Source organism: Cebus imitator, unplaced genomic scaffold, assembly GCF_001604975.1.
Source record: "Cebus imitator isolate Cc_AM_T3 unplaced genomic scaffold, Cebus_imitator-1.0 Scaffold699, whole genome shotgun sequence".
Lineage (NCBI taxonomy): Eukaryota > Metazoa > Chordata > Mammalia > Primates > Cebidae > Cebus > Cebus imitator.
The window spans coordinates 158,957-176,218 of record NW_016108014.1 but is presented as its reverse complement, the minus strand read 5'-3'; the positions used below and the strand labels follow the sequence as shown (position 1 = coordinate 176,218).

The 17,262-nt window shown below is 47.5% G+C and overlaps 1 protein-coding gene across 4 annotated transcripts in view; it reads left to right on the top strand.

Moving 5' to 3' along the window:
• The window catches only part of ARSL (arylsulfatase L), a 38,130-nt gene extending 21,224 nt beyond the window's left edge, over window positions 1-16,906 (top strand). For 3 of the 4 annotated variants that reach the window (XM_017518707.2, XM_037734980.1, XM_017518706.2), the window contains 5 exons: window positions 2,193-2,329; window positions 4,978-5,112; window positions 8,206-8,368; window positions 9,553-9,674; window positions 16,526-16,906. In XM_017518707.2, the coding sequence (XP_017374196.1) occupies window positions 2,193-2,329; window positions 4,978-5,112; window positions 8,206-8,368; window positions 9,553-9,674; window positions 16,526-16,884 (916 nt within the window). In that variant the 3' untranslated portion in view covers window positions 16,885-16,906. The remainder of the gene's footprint in view (window positions 1-2,192; window positions 2,330-4,977; window positions 5,113-8,205; window positions 8,369-9,552; window positions 9,675-16,525) is intronic. The other variant, XM_017518708.2, reaches the window with a different exon arrangement.
• The last annotated feature ends 356 nt before the right edge of the window (window positions 16,907-17,262 follow it).

Below are 17,262 nucleotides of genomic sequence, written 5' to 3'. Positions count from 1 at the left end.
TTTGAGACAGAATCTTGAGCTGTGGCCCAGGCTGGAGTGCAATGGTGTGATCTTGGCTTGCTGTAACCTCAGCCTCCTGGGTGCAAGCAATTCTCCTGCCTCAGCCTCCTGAGTGCTGGGATTATATGCGTGCACCACCACACTCAGATAATTTTTGTATTTTTAGTAGAGAGAGGTTTCCCCCTATTGGACAAGGCTTGGATTGAACTCGTGACCTCAAGTGATCCACCCACCTCGGCCTCCCAAAGTGCTGGGATTACAGGCGTGAGCCACCGCGCCCGGCCTCCTACAACATTCTTAGAGCGTTCTTTTATTTTTACTTTTTTGAGACCAACTCTCAATCTGTTGCCCAGGCTGGAATGCAGTGGTGTGATCTCTGCTCTCTGCAATCTCCACCTCCTGGGTTTAAGTGATTCTTGTGCCTCAGCCTCCCAAGTAGCTGAGACTAAAGGCATATGTTTGTATTTTTAGTAGAGGCAGGTTTTCGCCACATTGGCCAGGATGGTCTTGAACTCCTGGCCTCAAGAGATCCCCCCACCTTGGCCTCCCAAAGTGCTGGGATTACAGGCGTGAGCTACCACACCCAGTCTCTTAGAGAGTTTTTCATGGAATTACCTAATGTATGACAGAAAGGGCATTGACAGCTTGCAAATTAAAGCAGGTAAGACTGTTGTGTTCTTTTTGTTTTTTAATGTGACAGGATCTGGCTATGTTGCCCAGGCTAGTCTTGAACTCCCGGGTTCAAGCAATCCTCCTGCCTCAGCCTCCCAAAGTGCTAAGATTACAGACATGAGTCACCATGCCCAGCCTGATGTGTTCTAATTAAGGCTAACACCTTCACTATTGCTCTTACGCTTTAAGGGTCGAGATTAGACCATGAAGACCAGGTGAAAGGAGGAAGACAAAGCACTGCTTTCGAGGAGGACAATTTGAACAATATTAATTGTTTTTAAACAATATTGTCTAAAGTGTCTCATTTTTAAGTATCTTTTTCATAAATATTTTATGTCCTACTCCTCACTACATGATAGCAGTTATAAAGAAAATTGAACAAAATAAAAGTCATGTCAGACAGTAACCTGCTGTTCTTTTAACTTTGCATTGTCTGAAGTATGTAGAGTTAGAACATTGTAATATTCAGGGAAAAAAGATGCATTACATCAGTTTGGGTTTTTATTTATTTATTTACTATAAGACAGGATTTCATTCCCGTTGTCCAGGCTGGAGTGCAGTGGCACAACCTCAGCTCACTGCAACCTCCTCCTCCAAGGGTCAAGCAGTCCTCCCGCCCAGCCTCCCGAGTAGTCAGAAGTACAGGTGCACATCACCACACCCTGCTAATTTTTGTATTTTTAGTAGAGGTGGGGTCTTGCTATGTTTACCATGCTGGTCTCCAATTCCTGGGCTAAAGCAATGCTCCCGCCTCAGCCTCCCAAAATGCTGGAATTGCAGGTGGCAGCCACCACGCTGCGCCCAGTGTGGATTTTTTAAAAGATTTCAGAAGGGAAAAGTCACGACGTTAAAGAGTGTTAAACCGGACAGGCGTTGTGGCACACGCCTATGATCTCAGCTGCTCAGGAGGCTGAGGCAGGAGAATTGCGTGAACCCGGGAGGTGGAGGTTGCAGTGAGCTGAGATCATGCCACCTCACCCCAGCCTGAGCAACAGAGCCAGAATCTACCTCAAAAAAAAAAAAAAAAAAAGAGTCTTAAACAGACCAAGCAGGCATCGTAGCTCATGCCTGTAATCCCAGCACTTTGGAAGGCCGAGATAGGCAGGTCACTCGAGCCGAGAAGTTCGAGACCAGTCTAATCAACATAGTGAGACCCTGTCTCTACCAAAATAAATAAATAAATAAATAAATAAAAGCTGGGCCTGCTAGCACATGCCTCTAGCCCCAGCTACTTGGGAGGCTGAGGTGGGAGGATCACTTGAGCCTGGGAGACTGAGGCTGCAGTGAGCTGAGATTGTGTCACTGCACTCCAGCCTGGGTAACAGAACATGACCCCATCTCTAAAAAAAGGAAAGATTGTTAAAACAGGAGAACCTTCCTAAAAAAGGAATGTTAAACAGAAGAATATTTTCCTGTTCAAGAAGAGCTTTGAGCATTTCTTTTTAGTGAGCAGAGTTGAGAAGACATGTGAACAAGGATGTGACTGACAGGACTTCAATATCTGTTGTGTTGATTTTCAGGAATAAGCTTGGGCCTTTCCTCCTCGTTGTTTCCTTTTTGCACGTCCACATCCCTCTTATCACTATGAAGAACTTCCTCGGGAAGAGTGCCCACGGGCTGTATGGGGATAACGTGGAGGAGATGGACTGGATGGTAGGTAAGTGCCCTTCCGGGGGAAAGGAGCTGCTTCCATCCAGCAGCAGAAGCAGGAAAGGAAGCAACGAAAAGGTTAAAGACAGAAGACGCAGAATCACGATTGCAGTGAGATTGGATTTTAAGAGTCCAAAATTTTATAGCACAAATCTTCACTCCGTTAGCAGAAGATGAATTCCACAACGTGCATGGGAGGCAATGCGATTCGGCCAAAGATGTCCACGTCTTAATTCCATGTGGCGGAAAGAATGACAGCCCCAAAGCTGTCCACTCCCTAGTCTTCATGTGGGAGACAGAATAACGGCTGCGAAGACGTCCACATCCTAATCTTGATGTGATAGACAGAAAAATGGCCCCAAAGAACCACTTTCTGATCCCCATGTAGGAGACAGAATAATGGCCCCAGAGATGTCCACATCTGAATCCCCATGTGTTAAATAGAATAATGGCCTCAGAGATTTCCACGTCTTAATTCCCAAGTGGCATTCCCAGAATTTTGGCCCCAAAGATGTCCACATCCTAATGCCATGTGGTACGCAAATGAAAGAAAGATCAGGTAAGATTCCTCTCAGCTATAGAGTGGCTAGTGGCTCCACTGCACTGAAAATACAACTAGATTTCTTCCTGTCACCAACAGCCCCGTGACCTGCTGCTGCCCAGATCCTAGTCTGACCTCTGCCCTTGTCCTCCCCACCTGCTGCATTCTGGCCACGTGGACACCACACAGTATCTTTCACATTTGTCCCCTGCATGGGCTTCTACACCTGCTGCTCCCTCCCCAAATGGTTCCTCAGGCTTCACTGTCTTCTCTTCAGAGCCTGCCCTGAAGCACCCTAAAGTGGCTCCACCCCAATCATCTTCTCTCCCATTCTCCTGAGGTCCGTTTTCTGTTTTGCCTTTGTTTTCCTCCTCCTCCTCCTCTTTCTCCTTTCTCCTCCTCCCCCTCTTCTTCTTCTTCCTTTCCTCCTCCTCCTCCTCTTCCTCCTCCTCCTCTTCCTCCTCCTCCTCTTCCTCCTCCTCCTCTTCCTCCTCCTCCTTTTCCTCTTCCTCCTCCTCCTCTTCCTCCTCCTCCTCCTCCTCTTCCTCTTCCTCCTCCTCCTCTTCCTCCTCCTCCTCCTCCTCTTCCTCTTCCTCCTCCTCCTCTTCCTCCTCCTCCTCCTCTTCCTCCTCCTCCTCTTCCTCCTCCTCCTTTTCCTCTTCCTCCTCCTCCTCTTCCTCCTCCTCCTCCCCCTCTTCCTCTTCCTCCTCCTCCTCTTCCTCCTCCTCCTCTTCTTCCTCCTCCTCCTCTTCTTACTTCTTCCTTCTTTGTTCCCTAACACAGCATCACCATTTTTTCTCTTCATGACCATGTGTTAGGTAGCTCGATTTTCCATTTTCCCCCAGGAGAATATAAACTCTTGCGGGTCTGGATTGTCTTGTCTCATTCACTCATTGTATACCTGGGTTTGAAACAGAATGGAAGGGGAATAATGCTTGAGTGAGTCAGGGCTGGGTGAGTATGTGGGCACAGCACATCCTTGCCTCCCAAAAAAGAACTAGGAACCCCTGGGTTTAGGTGGTGAGCTGAGAATTCCAGGATGCTCAGAATAATTGCCATCAGAGATTTGGGTGAAAGATGTATTTAAAATATTTTTTCTTTCCTCAACAAGCTAGGTATGGAAGGAGAAAAAGTTAATTGTGTGTGTGTGTGACAGGATCTCACTCTTACCCAGGCTGGAATGAAGTGGTGCAACTGTGCCTCACTGCACCCTACCTTCCTAGGCTCAAGCAATCCTCCCACCTCAGCCTCCCAAGTAGCTTGGACCGCAGGTGCGCACTACCACAGCTGGTTAATTTTTTTTATTATGTGTAGAGACAAGGTCTTGCTGTGTTGCTCAGGCTGGTCTCAAACTCATAGGCTCAGCGAGCGTCCCGCCTCAGCCTCCCAAACTGCCGAGATTCCAGGCATGAGCTACTGTGCCCAGCCAACTGTGAGTGACATTAGTTACACGAGTTCCCTTGTGTGTGGCTACAGGAAGCTCAGTGTCACCACTGGGAACTGGTCTGCATGTTCAGCCTATACATTCTTCTCTGTAATGTTCACATGCCTCACTTTTTTTTTTTTTTTTTTTGAGAACGAGTCTCACGCTGTCACCCAGGCTAGAGTGCAATGGAACGATCTTGGCTCCTGGAAACCTCCACTTCCTGGGTTCAAGTGATTCTCCTGCCTCAGCCTCCCAAGTAGCTGGGACTACAGGCATGTGCCACCACTCCCGGCTAATTTTTGTATTTTTAGTAGAGACGTAGTTTCACCATGTTGGCCAGGCTGGTCTCCAACTCCTGACCTCAAATGATCCACCTGCCTCAGCCTCCCAAAGTGTTGAGATTACGGGCGTGAGACACCGCACCCACCTACATGCCGCACTTTTAAGTTTTTGATATTTTGTCCTTGTAGGTTGCCTAAAACTCTGACCAAAGGATGGAGTGCGTATAAAGTCATACATCAATCTACAACAAAGGATAGCAAAACTATACAACAACTGGCTCCCATTATGCATTAAAACTGAGGATTCATTCTTGTGGATAGCCCCCAAATGCTAAAGCATACACTTCATAGCTGCATTTCTGATATTTTTCTATTTCAACGGCCTCAAAAACATCTGTTCTTTACAGGACAGATCCTTGACGCTTTGGAAATGGAAGGTTTGACCAACAGCACCCTTGTTTATTTTACATCAGATCACGGGGGTTCCCTAGAGAATCAGCTTGGAAACACCCAGTATGGTGGCTGGAATGGACTTTATAAAGGTAAGGCTGAGACGCTCCTAGATCCTGATCTTGCAGCTTTATCTCTTCGCTGCAGTTCCCAACAGGGCCATCTGTTCCAGGAGGGTCAGTGTTGTTGCCCATGGATATTGTTTTTTTCTGTCCAGGGTAAAAGTGATCATTCGTCATGCTCCGGGTTGAATTTTTCTTCCCGTACCAAACCAAGGGTTGGGCTGGTTATTCTGGTGGCCCAAAAATGAGATGCAGATGAACTGGGAGAGGAGGGACTTTATTTCCGTAACCGGCTACAGGGAGAAGGCCTGGACATTATTGCCAGGCCAACTCAAAATGACAAAGTTCTCCAGAGCTTCTATACCTTCCAAGCTGTATGTATACGTGTAAGTGTGCATACATCTAAAGACATTAGTCATTAACTTCTAATCTCTAACTAATGTCTGAGTCCTGAAGACCTTCCTCTGGAGCCTCAGTAAATTGACTTAATCTAAATGGGTTCAGGTGGCCAGGCATCATGGCTCACGCCTGTAATCCTAGCACTTTGGGAGGCCGAGGCGGGCAGATCACCTGAGGACAGGAATTCGAGACCAACCTGGCCAACATGGTGAAACTCTGTCTCTACTGAAAATACAAAAATGAGCCAGGTGTGGTGGTGCATAACGGTAGTCCCAGCTACCCGGGAGGCTGACGCAGGAGAATCCCTTGAACATGGGAGGCAGAGGTTGCAGTGAGTTGAGATCACGCTATTGCACTCCAGCCTGGGCGACAGAGACACTCCATCTCAACAACAACAAAAATTGATAAATAAATAAATGGGTCCAGGTGCCAGGGTTGATTACCCTTACCTTGTCTCTTGCTAAATCACGGAGGTTTGGGAAGGTTTTTCAGACTTCCAATAAAACTTGTTTAATCCTAAACGGGTCCTGTTGAGAATTCCTTCATTATCTTGTCATGCTTCAAGGCCCAGGAGAGGCCTGGGCAGAACTCTTGGTGGGCTTTTGTTACATCCCAGCCTTTGTATAAGGGCGCTGGCTCTCTCAGCTTTTAATATTTAACTTCACCACCCAGTCAGTGCTGACACAGTTGTTATGGAGGCCTGCGTTCGTGAGACGTGGCCTGCCACGTTTTTGTGCACAATTAAGGAGTTTTTAGTAAATTATCAGAGTTGTGTAACCATCATCATGTTGATGAAAAGAGCAAAACTCTGTAAAATTTTTGAAGAGATTTATTCTGAGCCAAATACTGTATGAGTGACCATGGTCTGTGGCACAGCCCTCAGGAGGCCCTGAGAACATGTGCCCAAGGCGGTCGTGGTGCAGCTTGGTTTATACATTTTGGGAAGGCATGAGACATGGATCAAATACATTTAAGGGACACATTGGTTGGGTCCAGAAAGGCGGGACAACTCAAAGCTGGGCGGCTTCCAGCTTATATGGAGATTTAAACATTTCCTGGATGACAATTCATTCAGTTTCTCTAAAGACCTGGGAATCAATAGAAGGGAATGTCTGGGTTAAGATAAAGGATTTTGGAGGCCAGGAACGGTGGCCCACGCCTGTAATCCCAGCATTTTGGGAGGCCAAGGCAGATGGATTACTTGAGGTCAGGAGTTCGACACCAGCCTGGCCAAGATGGTGAAACCCTGTCTCTACTGAAAATACAGAAATTAGCTGGATGTGGTGGTGTGTGCCTGTAATCCCAGCTACTAGGGAGGCTGAGGCAGAATTGCTTGAACCTGGGAGGTAAAGGTTGCAGTGAGCTGAGATTGTGCCACTGCACTCCAGCCTGGGTGACAGAGTAGGACTCTGTCTCAAAAAAAAAAAAAAAGAAGAGTAGACACCCAACTGGCCACATGATATTCACACCGGGATTCCATTGTTTTAATCACGCCATCATTTCATGTGCCACAAAGATTCTAAAACGCGCTGCCCGGTGTACATGACTTCACACTGCTGTGCTTGCACATTTTGTCATCTTCCTGCTTAGCGAGCTTTAGTTTTCATTCACTGAAAGAGACTTTTTAGGCTAATGTTGGCAAATATACCTGTGATGTATATTTACCTTTCTAGTAGATGGATACATCAGTCTAGTACATATGTAAAAGTGGAAATATAAATGCCAACCACATCCATTAATGCCTTCCCAAAATCTCTTCACATCGAGGGCCTGACTCCTCAGAAACCTTCTTTATCTCATTGCCATTGATGTTAATGTATCCTCTACGCGATCTGGTTCTCTGTACCATGAAGAATGTCAGTACTGTAAACTGGGGGCGCTTTAAACAGTAGGAATTTATCCTCTCCTGGTCCTGGAGACCAGGAGTTTGAGATCAAGTTGTCTCAGGGAAATGTTCGCTCCAGAAACTCTAGGGGAGGATCCTCCCAGCCTCTCCCAGCTCCTGGGGGCTCCAGCATCCCTGGGCTTGTGGGCACATCTCTCCAGTCTCTGCCTCCACATGGCCTTCTCCTCTGTGTCTGTGTCTCCTCTTCTGTCTCTTAGAAGAACGCCTGCCATTGCATTTATGGCTACCCTAATCCCGGATGATCTCAAAGTCCTTAACTTGATTAAATCTTCAAACACCCTATTTCTAAATAAAGTCTCATTTATAGGCTCTGGGGGATATGACAGGAACATGTTTTGGGGTCACCATTCAACACATTGCAGTTGTATCCACTTTCTTCCTGAGGCTCCAGGGGAGGGTCCTTCCCGCCTCTCCCAGCTCCTGAGGCACCAGGCGTCCCTGGCTTGTGGCCGCATCACTCCAGTCTCTGCCTCCGTCTCCACGTGGCCTCCTCCTCTGTGTCTCTATCTCCTCTTATAAGGACAGGAGTCATTTGCAGTGCAGGACCCAACTTAATCCAATGCACACTAACCAACAACAAGGTTAATAACAAATATAAAATCAATCCTTTGCCAGGAGAACTACATGAGATTGAATGTTGTAATGTTACCAAAACAGATAGAGCGAGAGAGAGAGAGAGCGAGAGAGAGACAGAAAGAAATTGAGACTCGGGAGAGAGAAACTTAAAACAAGTGAAACAAGCAGACAGGTGAACTCACCCCGGCTGAGCATCTGTTTCTCAGTTTTAACTACCTTCTTTTGTTTCTGTTCCAACACAGGAGGGAAGGGCACGGGAGGATGGGAAGGTGGGATCCGGGTGCCTGGGATCTTCCACTGGCCCGGGGTGCTCCCGGCTGGCCGAGTGATTGGTGAGCCCACGAGCCTGATGGACGTGTTCCCCACCGTGGTGCAGCTGGCGGGCGGTGAGGTGCCCCAGGACAGGTACCTAACGATCCAAAAAAATTCAGCTTTCCGCAGACACAGCAACACTTACGGCAAATGAAAATGTCACTTTGCCATTGCAGTAAGGGGTCTATGAAATTGTTCCTGGATGAAACCGAGGGTCAGGCTGCTTATTCTCATGGCCCAGTAAGGAGATGCAGATGAACTGGGAAAGAAATGAGTTTATTTCTGTAAACGGGTATAGGGAGAAGGTCTGGAAATGATCACTAGACCAACTCAAAATTACAAAGTTTTCCAGAGCTTAATGCCATCTAAACTGTACGTCCATGTGTAAGACTGTGTTCATCTAAAGACATAAGTGATTTAACTTCCTTTTCTGTAACTAAGGTCTGAGTCCTGAGAATCTTCCTCTGGAGCCTCAGTAAATTCATGTAATCTAGTTGGGTCCAGGTGCTGGGGTGATTACCCTTATCTTGTTTCCTGCTAAATCATGGAAGTCTGGGGAGTTTCTTTAGACCCCAAATAAAACTTGTTTAATTCTAAACGGGTCCTGTTGAGAATTCCTTCATTATCTTGTCATGCTTCAAGGCCCAGGAGAGGCCTGGGAAAAACTCGTGGTGGGCGTTCGTTGCATCCCAGCCTTTGTATAAGGGCGCTGGCTCTTTCAGCCTTTTTCTTTTCTTTTCTTTTCTTTTTTTGAGACCAAGTCTCACTCTGTCTCCCAGGCTGGAGTGCAGTTGTGCAATCTAGGCTCACTGCAGCCTCCGCCTTTTGGGTTCAAGCGATCCTCCTTCCTCAGCCTCCTGAGTAGCTGGGATTACAGGCGCCCGCCACCACACACGGCTAATTTTTGTATTTTTAGTTGAGACAGGGTTTCACCATGTTGGCCAGGCTGGTCTCGAACTCCTGACCTCAAGTGATCCACCTTCCTTGGCCTCCCAAAGTGCTGGGATGACGGGCATGAGTCACTGCATCAAGCCAATTAATTACTTTTTAGCCAAAGGTGATGTTTGGCGGTGACTGAAGTGGGTAGCTGCTGCATGCTTCTAAGCATGCTAATGCAACACATGCCTTCCATCCGTCCATGTCCACAGCCGGACCTTCCCTCCACTGATACAATATAAGGAGAGTGCAGCACCTGGGCTGGAGCTGGTGGATGCTGGAGGGACAAATGTCCAAAGTCCCTGTTCCATCCCTGAGCCCCACCATGTTCCTTCCTGCAGAGTGATTGACGGCCGGGACCTTCTGCCCTTGCTCCTGGGAACAGCCCAGCACTCAGACCACGAGTTCCTGATGCATTACTGTGAGCAGTTTCTGCACGCAGCCAGGTGGCATCAACGGGACAGTGAGTAGGGGAGCCCCTTCCTAACACCCTTCAGGGAGGAGTCCCTCAGCGCAGGAAAGCAGCAGGCCTAGAACAGGCTGGAGGAGGAGTTGCGTTCCAGAGTCCATCTCCAGCTCCATGTCTCGCACTTCCGTTTTTCTCCATGAGCTTTTTCATTTAGTTTTTCTCAATATGTGTCCCTCTTATTCCAGCAACATGCCTTCTAAGATCGCCTGTCAATCATCTTAAAATGATGGGAAGGGAGGGAGTTGTTACCTATAGTTTAAGCACCACGTATGGGCTGTATTTCCTTCTTTCTTCTGTGCACGATGTGAAGTGCAACTTTTATCACCCTCACACACACACATATATGTGCATACACACACACATGCTTGCCACACGTGTTCAAGACTTTTCTAGTCTCCTTTTTTCTTATTTTTTGTAATTATTTTTGGGGGAGTAGTCTTTCTTTATTGGTCAGGTTGGAGTGCAGTGGCATGATCTTGGCTCACTGTAGCCGCAGTCTCCTGGGGTCAAGCATGAGTAGCTGGGATTATAGGTGCCCACCACCATCCCTGGCTAATTTCTCATATTTTTAGTAGAGATGGGTTTTACCATGTTGGGCAGGCTGGTCTCAAAATCCTGACCTCAAGTGATCCACCTGCCTCGGCCTCCCAAAGTGCTGGGATTACAGGCATGTGCCACCACACCTGGCTTCCAATTTTTATTTATTAAATTGAAACAGGGTCTCAGTATGTTGCCCAGGCTGGTCTCAAACTCATGGGCTGAAGCGATCCCCCCATCTTGGCCTCCCGAAATGCTGAAGTGACAGGTGTGAGCATCTAGATGTCTGACCTTAACACGATTTCATCTTCTTTGTAAACAATTACAACTTCGTAACATAAGCAAACACATGCTTACTGAATACTTTTTGCCTCCCCAAATTTTCTAGGTCTTTTTGTTCTAATGTCCTATCAAAAGAGCTATGAAATCATTTGCAAGTTTAAAAAAGAAAAATTCCACAGAAATATTAATCATTTTTGCATCTGACGCTTTATTACCTTTATTATACTGGGTCTTCCCACACTGAAATATGCTACATTTCTCTGCTTAATTAATTCTACTTATTTAAAAATTATTCATTTCATCAAGCACTTGGCCCCTTGTCAAGTAATTGCATTGTCTTTTTTTTTTTTTTTTTTTTTTTTTGAGAGTTTTTTTTGCTTTGTTGCCCAGGCTGAAGTGCAGTGTTTCCATCTTGGCTCACTGCAACCTCTGCCTCCTGGGCTCAAGCAATCCTCCCACCTTAGCCTCCCAAGTAGCTGGGACTACAGGTGCATGCTACCACGACCAGAGAACTTTTTATTTTTTGTAGAGATGGGGGTCTCCCTACGTTGCCCAGGCTGGCATCAAACTCCTGAGCTCGTGCAATCCTCTTGCTTCAGCTTGCCAAAGTGTTGGGACTACAGACATGAGCCACTGCGCCTGGCCTTCATTGTCTCTTATTAATTAATTAATTAATTAATTATTATTTTGAGACCAAATCTCCCTCCACCATCCAGGCTAGAGTGCCGTGGTGTGATCTCAGCTCACTACAACCTCCACTGCCCAGGTTCAAGCGATTTTCCTGTCTCAGCTTCCCGAGTAGTTGGGACTACAGGCACCTGCCGCCACGCTTGGCTAATTTTTATATTTTTAGTTGAGAGAGGGTTTCACCTGTTGGTCAGGCTGGTCTTGAACTCCTGACTCGGGTGATCCACCCACCTCGGCTTCCCAAAGTGCTGGGATTACAGGCGTGAGCCACAGCACCCAGCCTATTTATTTTTAAGTTTCTGAGACAGCTCACTCTGTCACCCAGGCTGTGGTGCAATGCTGGGATATTGCTCACTACAACCTCCATCTCCCAGGTTCAAGCAATTCTCTTGCCTCAGCTTCCTGAGTAGCTGGCATTACAGGTGTGCACCACCATACCCAGCTAATTTTTGTATTTTTAGTAGAGATAGGGTTTCACCATGTTAGCCAGGCTGGTCTCGAACTCCTGACGAGGCAAGGTGATCCACCTGCCCATTTCGGCCTCCCAAAGTGCTGGGATTACAGGCGTGAGCCACCGTGGATGGCATTCATTGCCTTTTAATTGCCTGCATATTTATGGCTATGTTTATCAGAGTCTGACAGGGTCTTTCTGCCATTCTCTGTCATTTTTTTAAAAATCCAGCATTTGGATTTACTTAACAATGGTATTCTTTAATTTTATGAATGATTGATTTCGGCTTCTATCTTTGTGTTCAGACTCTTCAGAGAGTTCCACTTGTCTGACTTCACCCGCTTCTCTTTTCCTCCTTTATGCTTCTCTTTCTGTGACTTTGTCTTGCCTCGATGGTTTTCCTCTTTTTCGGACTTGCTTGATGGACTTGGTTTTCTTTTTCCAGTGTTTGAGAAGATCTGTATCCTTCTTGTGACTCAGTCAGCTAAAGAGTCCTCAAAGGCGTTGTGTAGGTATCTCCGGGTGTCTGAATCAAGACTGAATTTTTTTTTTTTTTTTTTTTGAGACAGAATCTTGCTCTGTTGCCCAGGCTGGAGTGCAGCGGTACAATCTTGGCTCACTGCAACCTCTGCCACCCGGGTTCAAGCCCGGGTTCTCCTGCCTCAGCCTCCCAAGTAGCTGGGATTACAGGTTCCTGACACCGTGCCTGGCTAATTTTTGTAGTTTTAGTAGAGACGGGGTTTCACCATCTCGGCCAGGCTGGTCTTGAACTCCTAACCTCGTGATCTACCTGCCTTGGCGTCCCAAAGTGCTGGGATTACAGGCATGAGCCACCGTGCCGTCCTAATTTTTGTACTTTTAGTAGAGACCAGGTTTCACCATGTTGGCCAGACTGGTCTCAAACTCCTGACTTCAGGTGACCCTCCTGCCTCGGCCTCCCAAAGTGCTGGGATTGCAGGTGTCAGCCACTGTGCCTGGCTGAAAAAAGATTGTTTACAGTCTTTTATTTGAAGGAGTTACAATAGATTTTTTTTTCTTAGTCTCTCTTCCTTTTCCTTCTCTTTGTTAAAATAAGTTGAACTTGAACCACTTGAATGCCCTGAACCTACTGTTGCTTCTTTTCCCTTCTGTTTTTTAAAATTTGTTTTCTTTGGTGTAGAGGTGGGGTCTCACTATGTTGCCCAGGTTGGTCTCAAACTCCTGGGCTCAATCAGTCCTCCTCCCTCAGCCTCCCAAAGTGCTGAGATTACAGGCCTGAGCCACCCCACCTGGCCTTCTTTCAATTAGTAGCCTAATCTGGAATTATTTTTATCTCTATATTTTTGGTGTTTTATTTACTTTCATTTTTAAAATTTTTATTATTTATTGAGATGGCGTCTCACTGTGTCACCCAGGCTGGAGTGCAGCAGCATGACGTCAGCTCACTGCAGCCTCAGCCTCTTGGGCTCAAGTGATCCACCTGCTTCCGCCTCCCAAAGTATTGAGATTACAGGCATGAGTCACCAAACCTGGCCCATTTTTTGTTATTCATTCATTCATTCATTTATTATCCTGAGACAAGAGTCTTGCTCTGTCACCCAGGCTGGAGTGCAGTGGTGTGATCTCACCTCACTTCAACCTTTGCCTCCAGGGATCCACGGATTCTCATGCTTCAGCATCCCTAGTAGCTGGGATTATAGGTGTGAGCCATGACACCGGGCTAATTTTTGTATTTTTAGTAGAAATGGAGGTTTCATCATGTCGGCTAGGCTGGTCTCAAACTCCTGACCACAGGTGATCTGCCTGCCTCAGCCTCCACTATTTTTCGATTTTTAAATTACATATTCTAGATGTTGCCTTTGAAGGTTTTTTTAACCTTTTCATCAGTAGCACAGCCTGACTTCCCATGGTTTCTGCTCAGCAGCTCAGATCACTGACGCCATGACGGCATCACTCGCCCCTCTCCTCCTGGCTATTGGATGAATTGTTTCGATGGTCGGGAGGTGGAGAGCGCATCCTCCTGCCCGTGCGCCCTCAGTGCTGCCCTGGCTGGCCCTCCCCAGTCCACTCCTCACCCCAGTGATTGCGCCTGCTGAGTGCATCCCCAAAAGGACCCCCTGCATGAAGGTCACGGCAAGTCTGAATTCCTGCTGGGGAGCTTGGAACACCTTCTTTCTGAAGCCAGCCCTGCCCTACCTCTGAAACCTCAGTCCTGATAACCGAAGCCCTGCAGTGTCCAAGTTCCAACTGTCGCGTACCCAGGGATCTGGGGACAGGCTCATCTTGTTCCTGCCTCAGGCCTTTGCACCAGCAGTTCCAACCACATGGAATGCACTCAGAGGACTGGCCCTCCACACAGCTGGTTCACTGTTGATGTGCCTGCCCTAAGTCAAATGTTACCTTCTCAAACAGGCTTCTGGGACCAAAACCAGTCCCCCGAACTGCACCCACACAGACCTCCACTATTAACTAGCCATCAGCAATCACGCGGACCCACTGTACTTAATTCTGAGCACTTACACCTGTCCACAATTTTCTCTTTTTTTTTTTTTTTTTCCTTTAAATAGAGGTGGAGTCTTGCTGTGTTGCCCGGGCTTGTCGCAAACTCTTGTATTCAGGGAATCCTTCCGCCTCGGACTCCCCGAGTGCTGGGGTTACAGGCATGAGCCACCGCACCCGCCGATTTTCTTGTTTCTGTGTCTGTTTTCCTCTGTTTGGGTCATCTTCTCTGCTAACAGTTCATCTGTCTTCTCGCTGGCTGCTTGACATTTTCCCTGCAGTATGACACCACTGCTGACATTTCATGAGGGCTTGCACCCAGTGTTCTGTGCCTCTACCTGCTAAATCATTTCACCTTGATAACTGGCAGACAACCGTGACCAGCCCATTCCACAGGTGAGAAAACAGAGACACTAGGCAGCAGGTCCAAGGAGCCCCTGTAAGTGCTCACAGGGTGGACATAAGTCACGGAGTTTCATCACTCAGCGAACATCCACAAATATCAAACCACAGTGGTGCCATTCCCAGGAGGCAGATCTCAGAGTGGGGTTCCGAATCCCACCGGCCATGGCAAGGAAGGCAGAGTGTGCTTGTCTGTCTGAGCACATCTCTTGGATGTCCACACCTGCTCAGTGCATGGCGACTGCCGGACGCCTTTGCAGGGAGGACAGCATTGCGGCACCGAGCCAACCCCTTGCTCTCTTACCCTCATGACTTTCCCAGACTCACTGCCCCACAGGATGCAATGGAAGGAACGTCAGAGACCTGGCTTAAAGCAGCTGAAGCCACACAGCCGAGGCGGTGTGGTGCCCAGTGTCCCAGGGCCCAGCAGGACGCTGCTGTGGGCTCAGTCACCATCTCTCCTTCCTCTCTTTCAAAGTCACTCCCTGAGGCTGAGTCTGCTCAGCTGCCACCTGCCTTCCACTTCCTAGATCTTCCTGGACGCTGGGGGTTATTCCTTATGGATTTTCTGTTTCTTTTTATCTTTCCCTCCCTCCCTTCCTTCTGTCTCTCTTCCTTTTCCTTTTTTCTGTTTCTTTCTCTCCTTTTTCTTTCTTCCTTTCTGTTTTCTTTCATCTTTCTTTCTCTTTCTTTTTTCTTTCTTTCCCTTCCTTCTCTCCTCTCTTCCTTTTCCTTCTGTTTCTTTCTCCTTTTTCTTTCTTCCTTTCTCTTTTCTTTCTTTTCCTTCCTTCCTTTCTTTCCTTCTTTCTTCCTTCCATCCCTCCCTCCCTCCCTTCCTTCCTCCCTCCCCTCCTTCCTTCCTTTTTTCTTCTTTCTTCTTTCCCTGCCTCTCTCTTCTCCCTTCCTTCCTTCCTTTCTTCTTCCCTACTTCCCTCTCTTCTTCCTTCCCTTTTCTTTGATTTGCTTCCCTCCTTCCCCCCTCCCTTCCTTCATTCTCTTCCTTTTCTCTTTCCTTCTTCCTCCGTTCCTATTCCTGTTGGTGCCTTCATAGCCAGAGTGACAGGGCTTATACAAAATTTCATTGAGAACGGCTGATCACATGCCATTTTAAATCTCTGAGAATTCAATTATGAAACCGCCTTCCACTGTTTATTTTTAACAAGCAAACAAGCAATTCTATTTTTAAGAAAACTTTTTCATTTTTTTAATACTGCTCCTGTGGAACAGGACTAACTTGTAGGCAGTGCACCCACCATCAGCTGCAATTCACTTTTTTCAACAGCTTTAATTTAAAGAGATATAATTCACTAATGTAAAATCGACCTAGTAGGCTGGGTGCAGTGGCTCACATCTGTAATCCCAGCACTTTGGGAAGCCAAGGTGGATGGATCACTAGAGCCAGGAGTTTGAGACCAGCCAGTCCAGCATGGCAAAACCCCCGTCTCCACTAAAAATACAGGTTAATCGGGCATGGTGGCACACACCTGTAGTCCCAGCTACTTGGGAGGCTGAGGCAGGAGAATCACTTGAACCTGGGAGACAGAGGTTGTAGTGAGCCGAGATCACATCACTGCACTCCAGCCTGGGTGACAGAGCAAGACTCTGTCTCAAAAAAAAAAAGAAGAAGAAACAACTGACCGAGTGCAATTCACATGCATTTTGTGCTTTCACAGCGTTGTGCAACCGCCACATCTATGTGGCTGCAGAACACTTCCGTCACCCCGTTTCACCCCCGGCAGGCCCTGGAAACCACCACTCCTTGGCATTCTATATGAATGGAATCAGGGTATTTTCCAAGTTCATCGACATTGCAGCCTGTGTCAGTGCTTCCCTCCTTTTCATAGCTGCATAGTATTCCATTGTACAGACATACCATGTTCTCTTTATCTGTTCATCCATGGATGGACGCTTGGGTTATTCCTGCCTTTTATCCCTTAGGAAGATGCCATTCTCCATCAATGCACCCTATTTCTCTATGCCAACCCTGTAATTCCTGTCTTTCCACCAGGAGGAACACTATGGAAAGTCCACTTTGTGACCCCAGTGTTCCAGCCAGAGGGAGCCGGTGCCTGCTATGGAAGAAAGGTCTGCCCATGCTCTGGGGAAAAAGTAGTCCACCATGATCCACCTTTGCTCTTTGACCTCTCAAGAGACCCTTCCGAGGCCCACGTCCTCACGCCAGCCTCAGAGCCCTTGTTCTATCAGGTGATGGAACGCGTCCAGCAGGCTGTGCGGGAGCACCAGCAGACACTCAGCCCGGTCCCTCTGCAGCTGGACAGGCTGGGCAACCTCTGGAGACCATGGCTGCAGCCCTGCTGTGGCCCATTCCCCCTCTGCTGGTGCCTTAGGGAGGATGACCCACAATAAATGTGAGCAATGGAAAGCTGGAGCCCTGATTCCTAAATTGCATCACTCAAATGGAAACAAACCAGCTGCACATGCTGGCTGTCATTCCACAACTTTAGGAGGCCACCGCCGGAGGCTCACTTGAGGCCAGGAGTTCAAAACCAACATGATGAAACTCTAGCTCCACAAAAACAAAAATACAAAAATTAGCAGGCACGGTGGCACATGCCTGTAGTCCTAGCTACTCAGGAGGCTAAGGCAGGAGGATCATTTGAGCACAGGAATTGGAGGCTGCACCCCAGCCTGGGCAACAGATCAAGAGCCTGTCTCAAAAAAGAAAGAAAACAAAAAATGAAACAAACCTCAGCATCATGTTAAGGCATCTGCTTGCACAAGGAT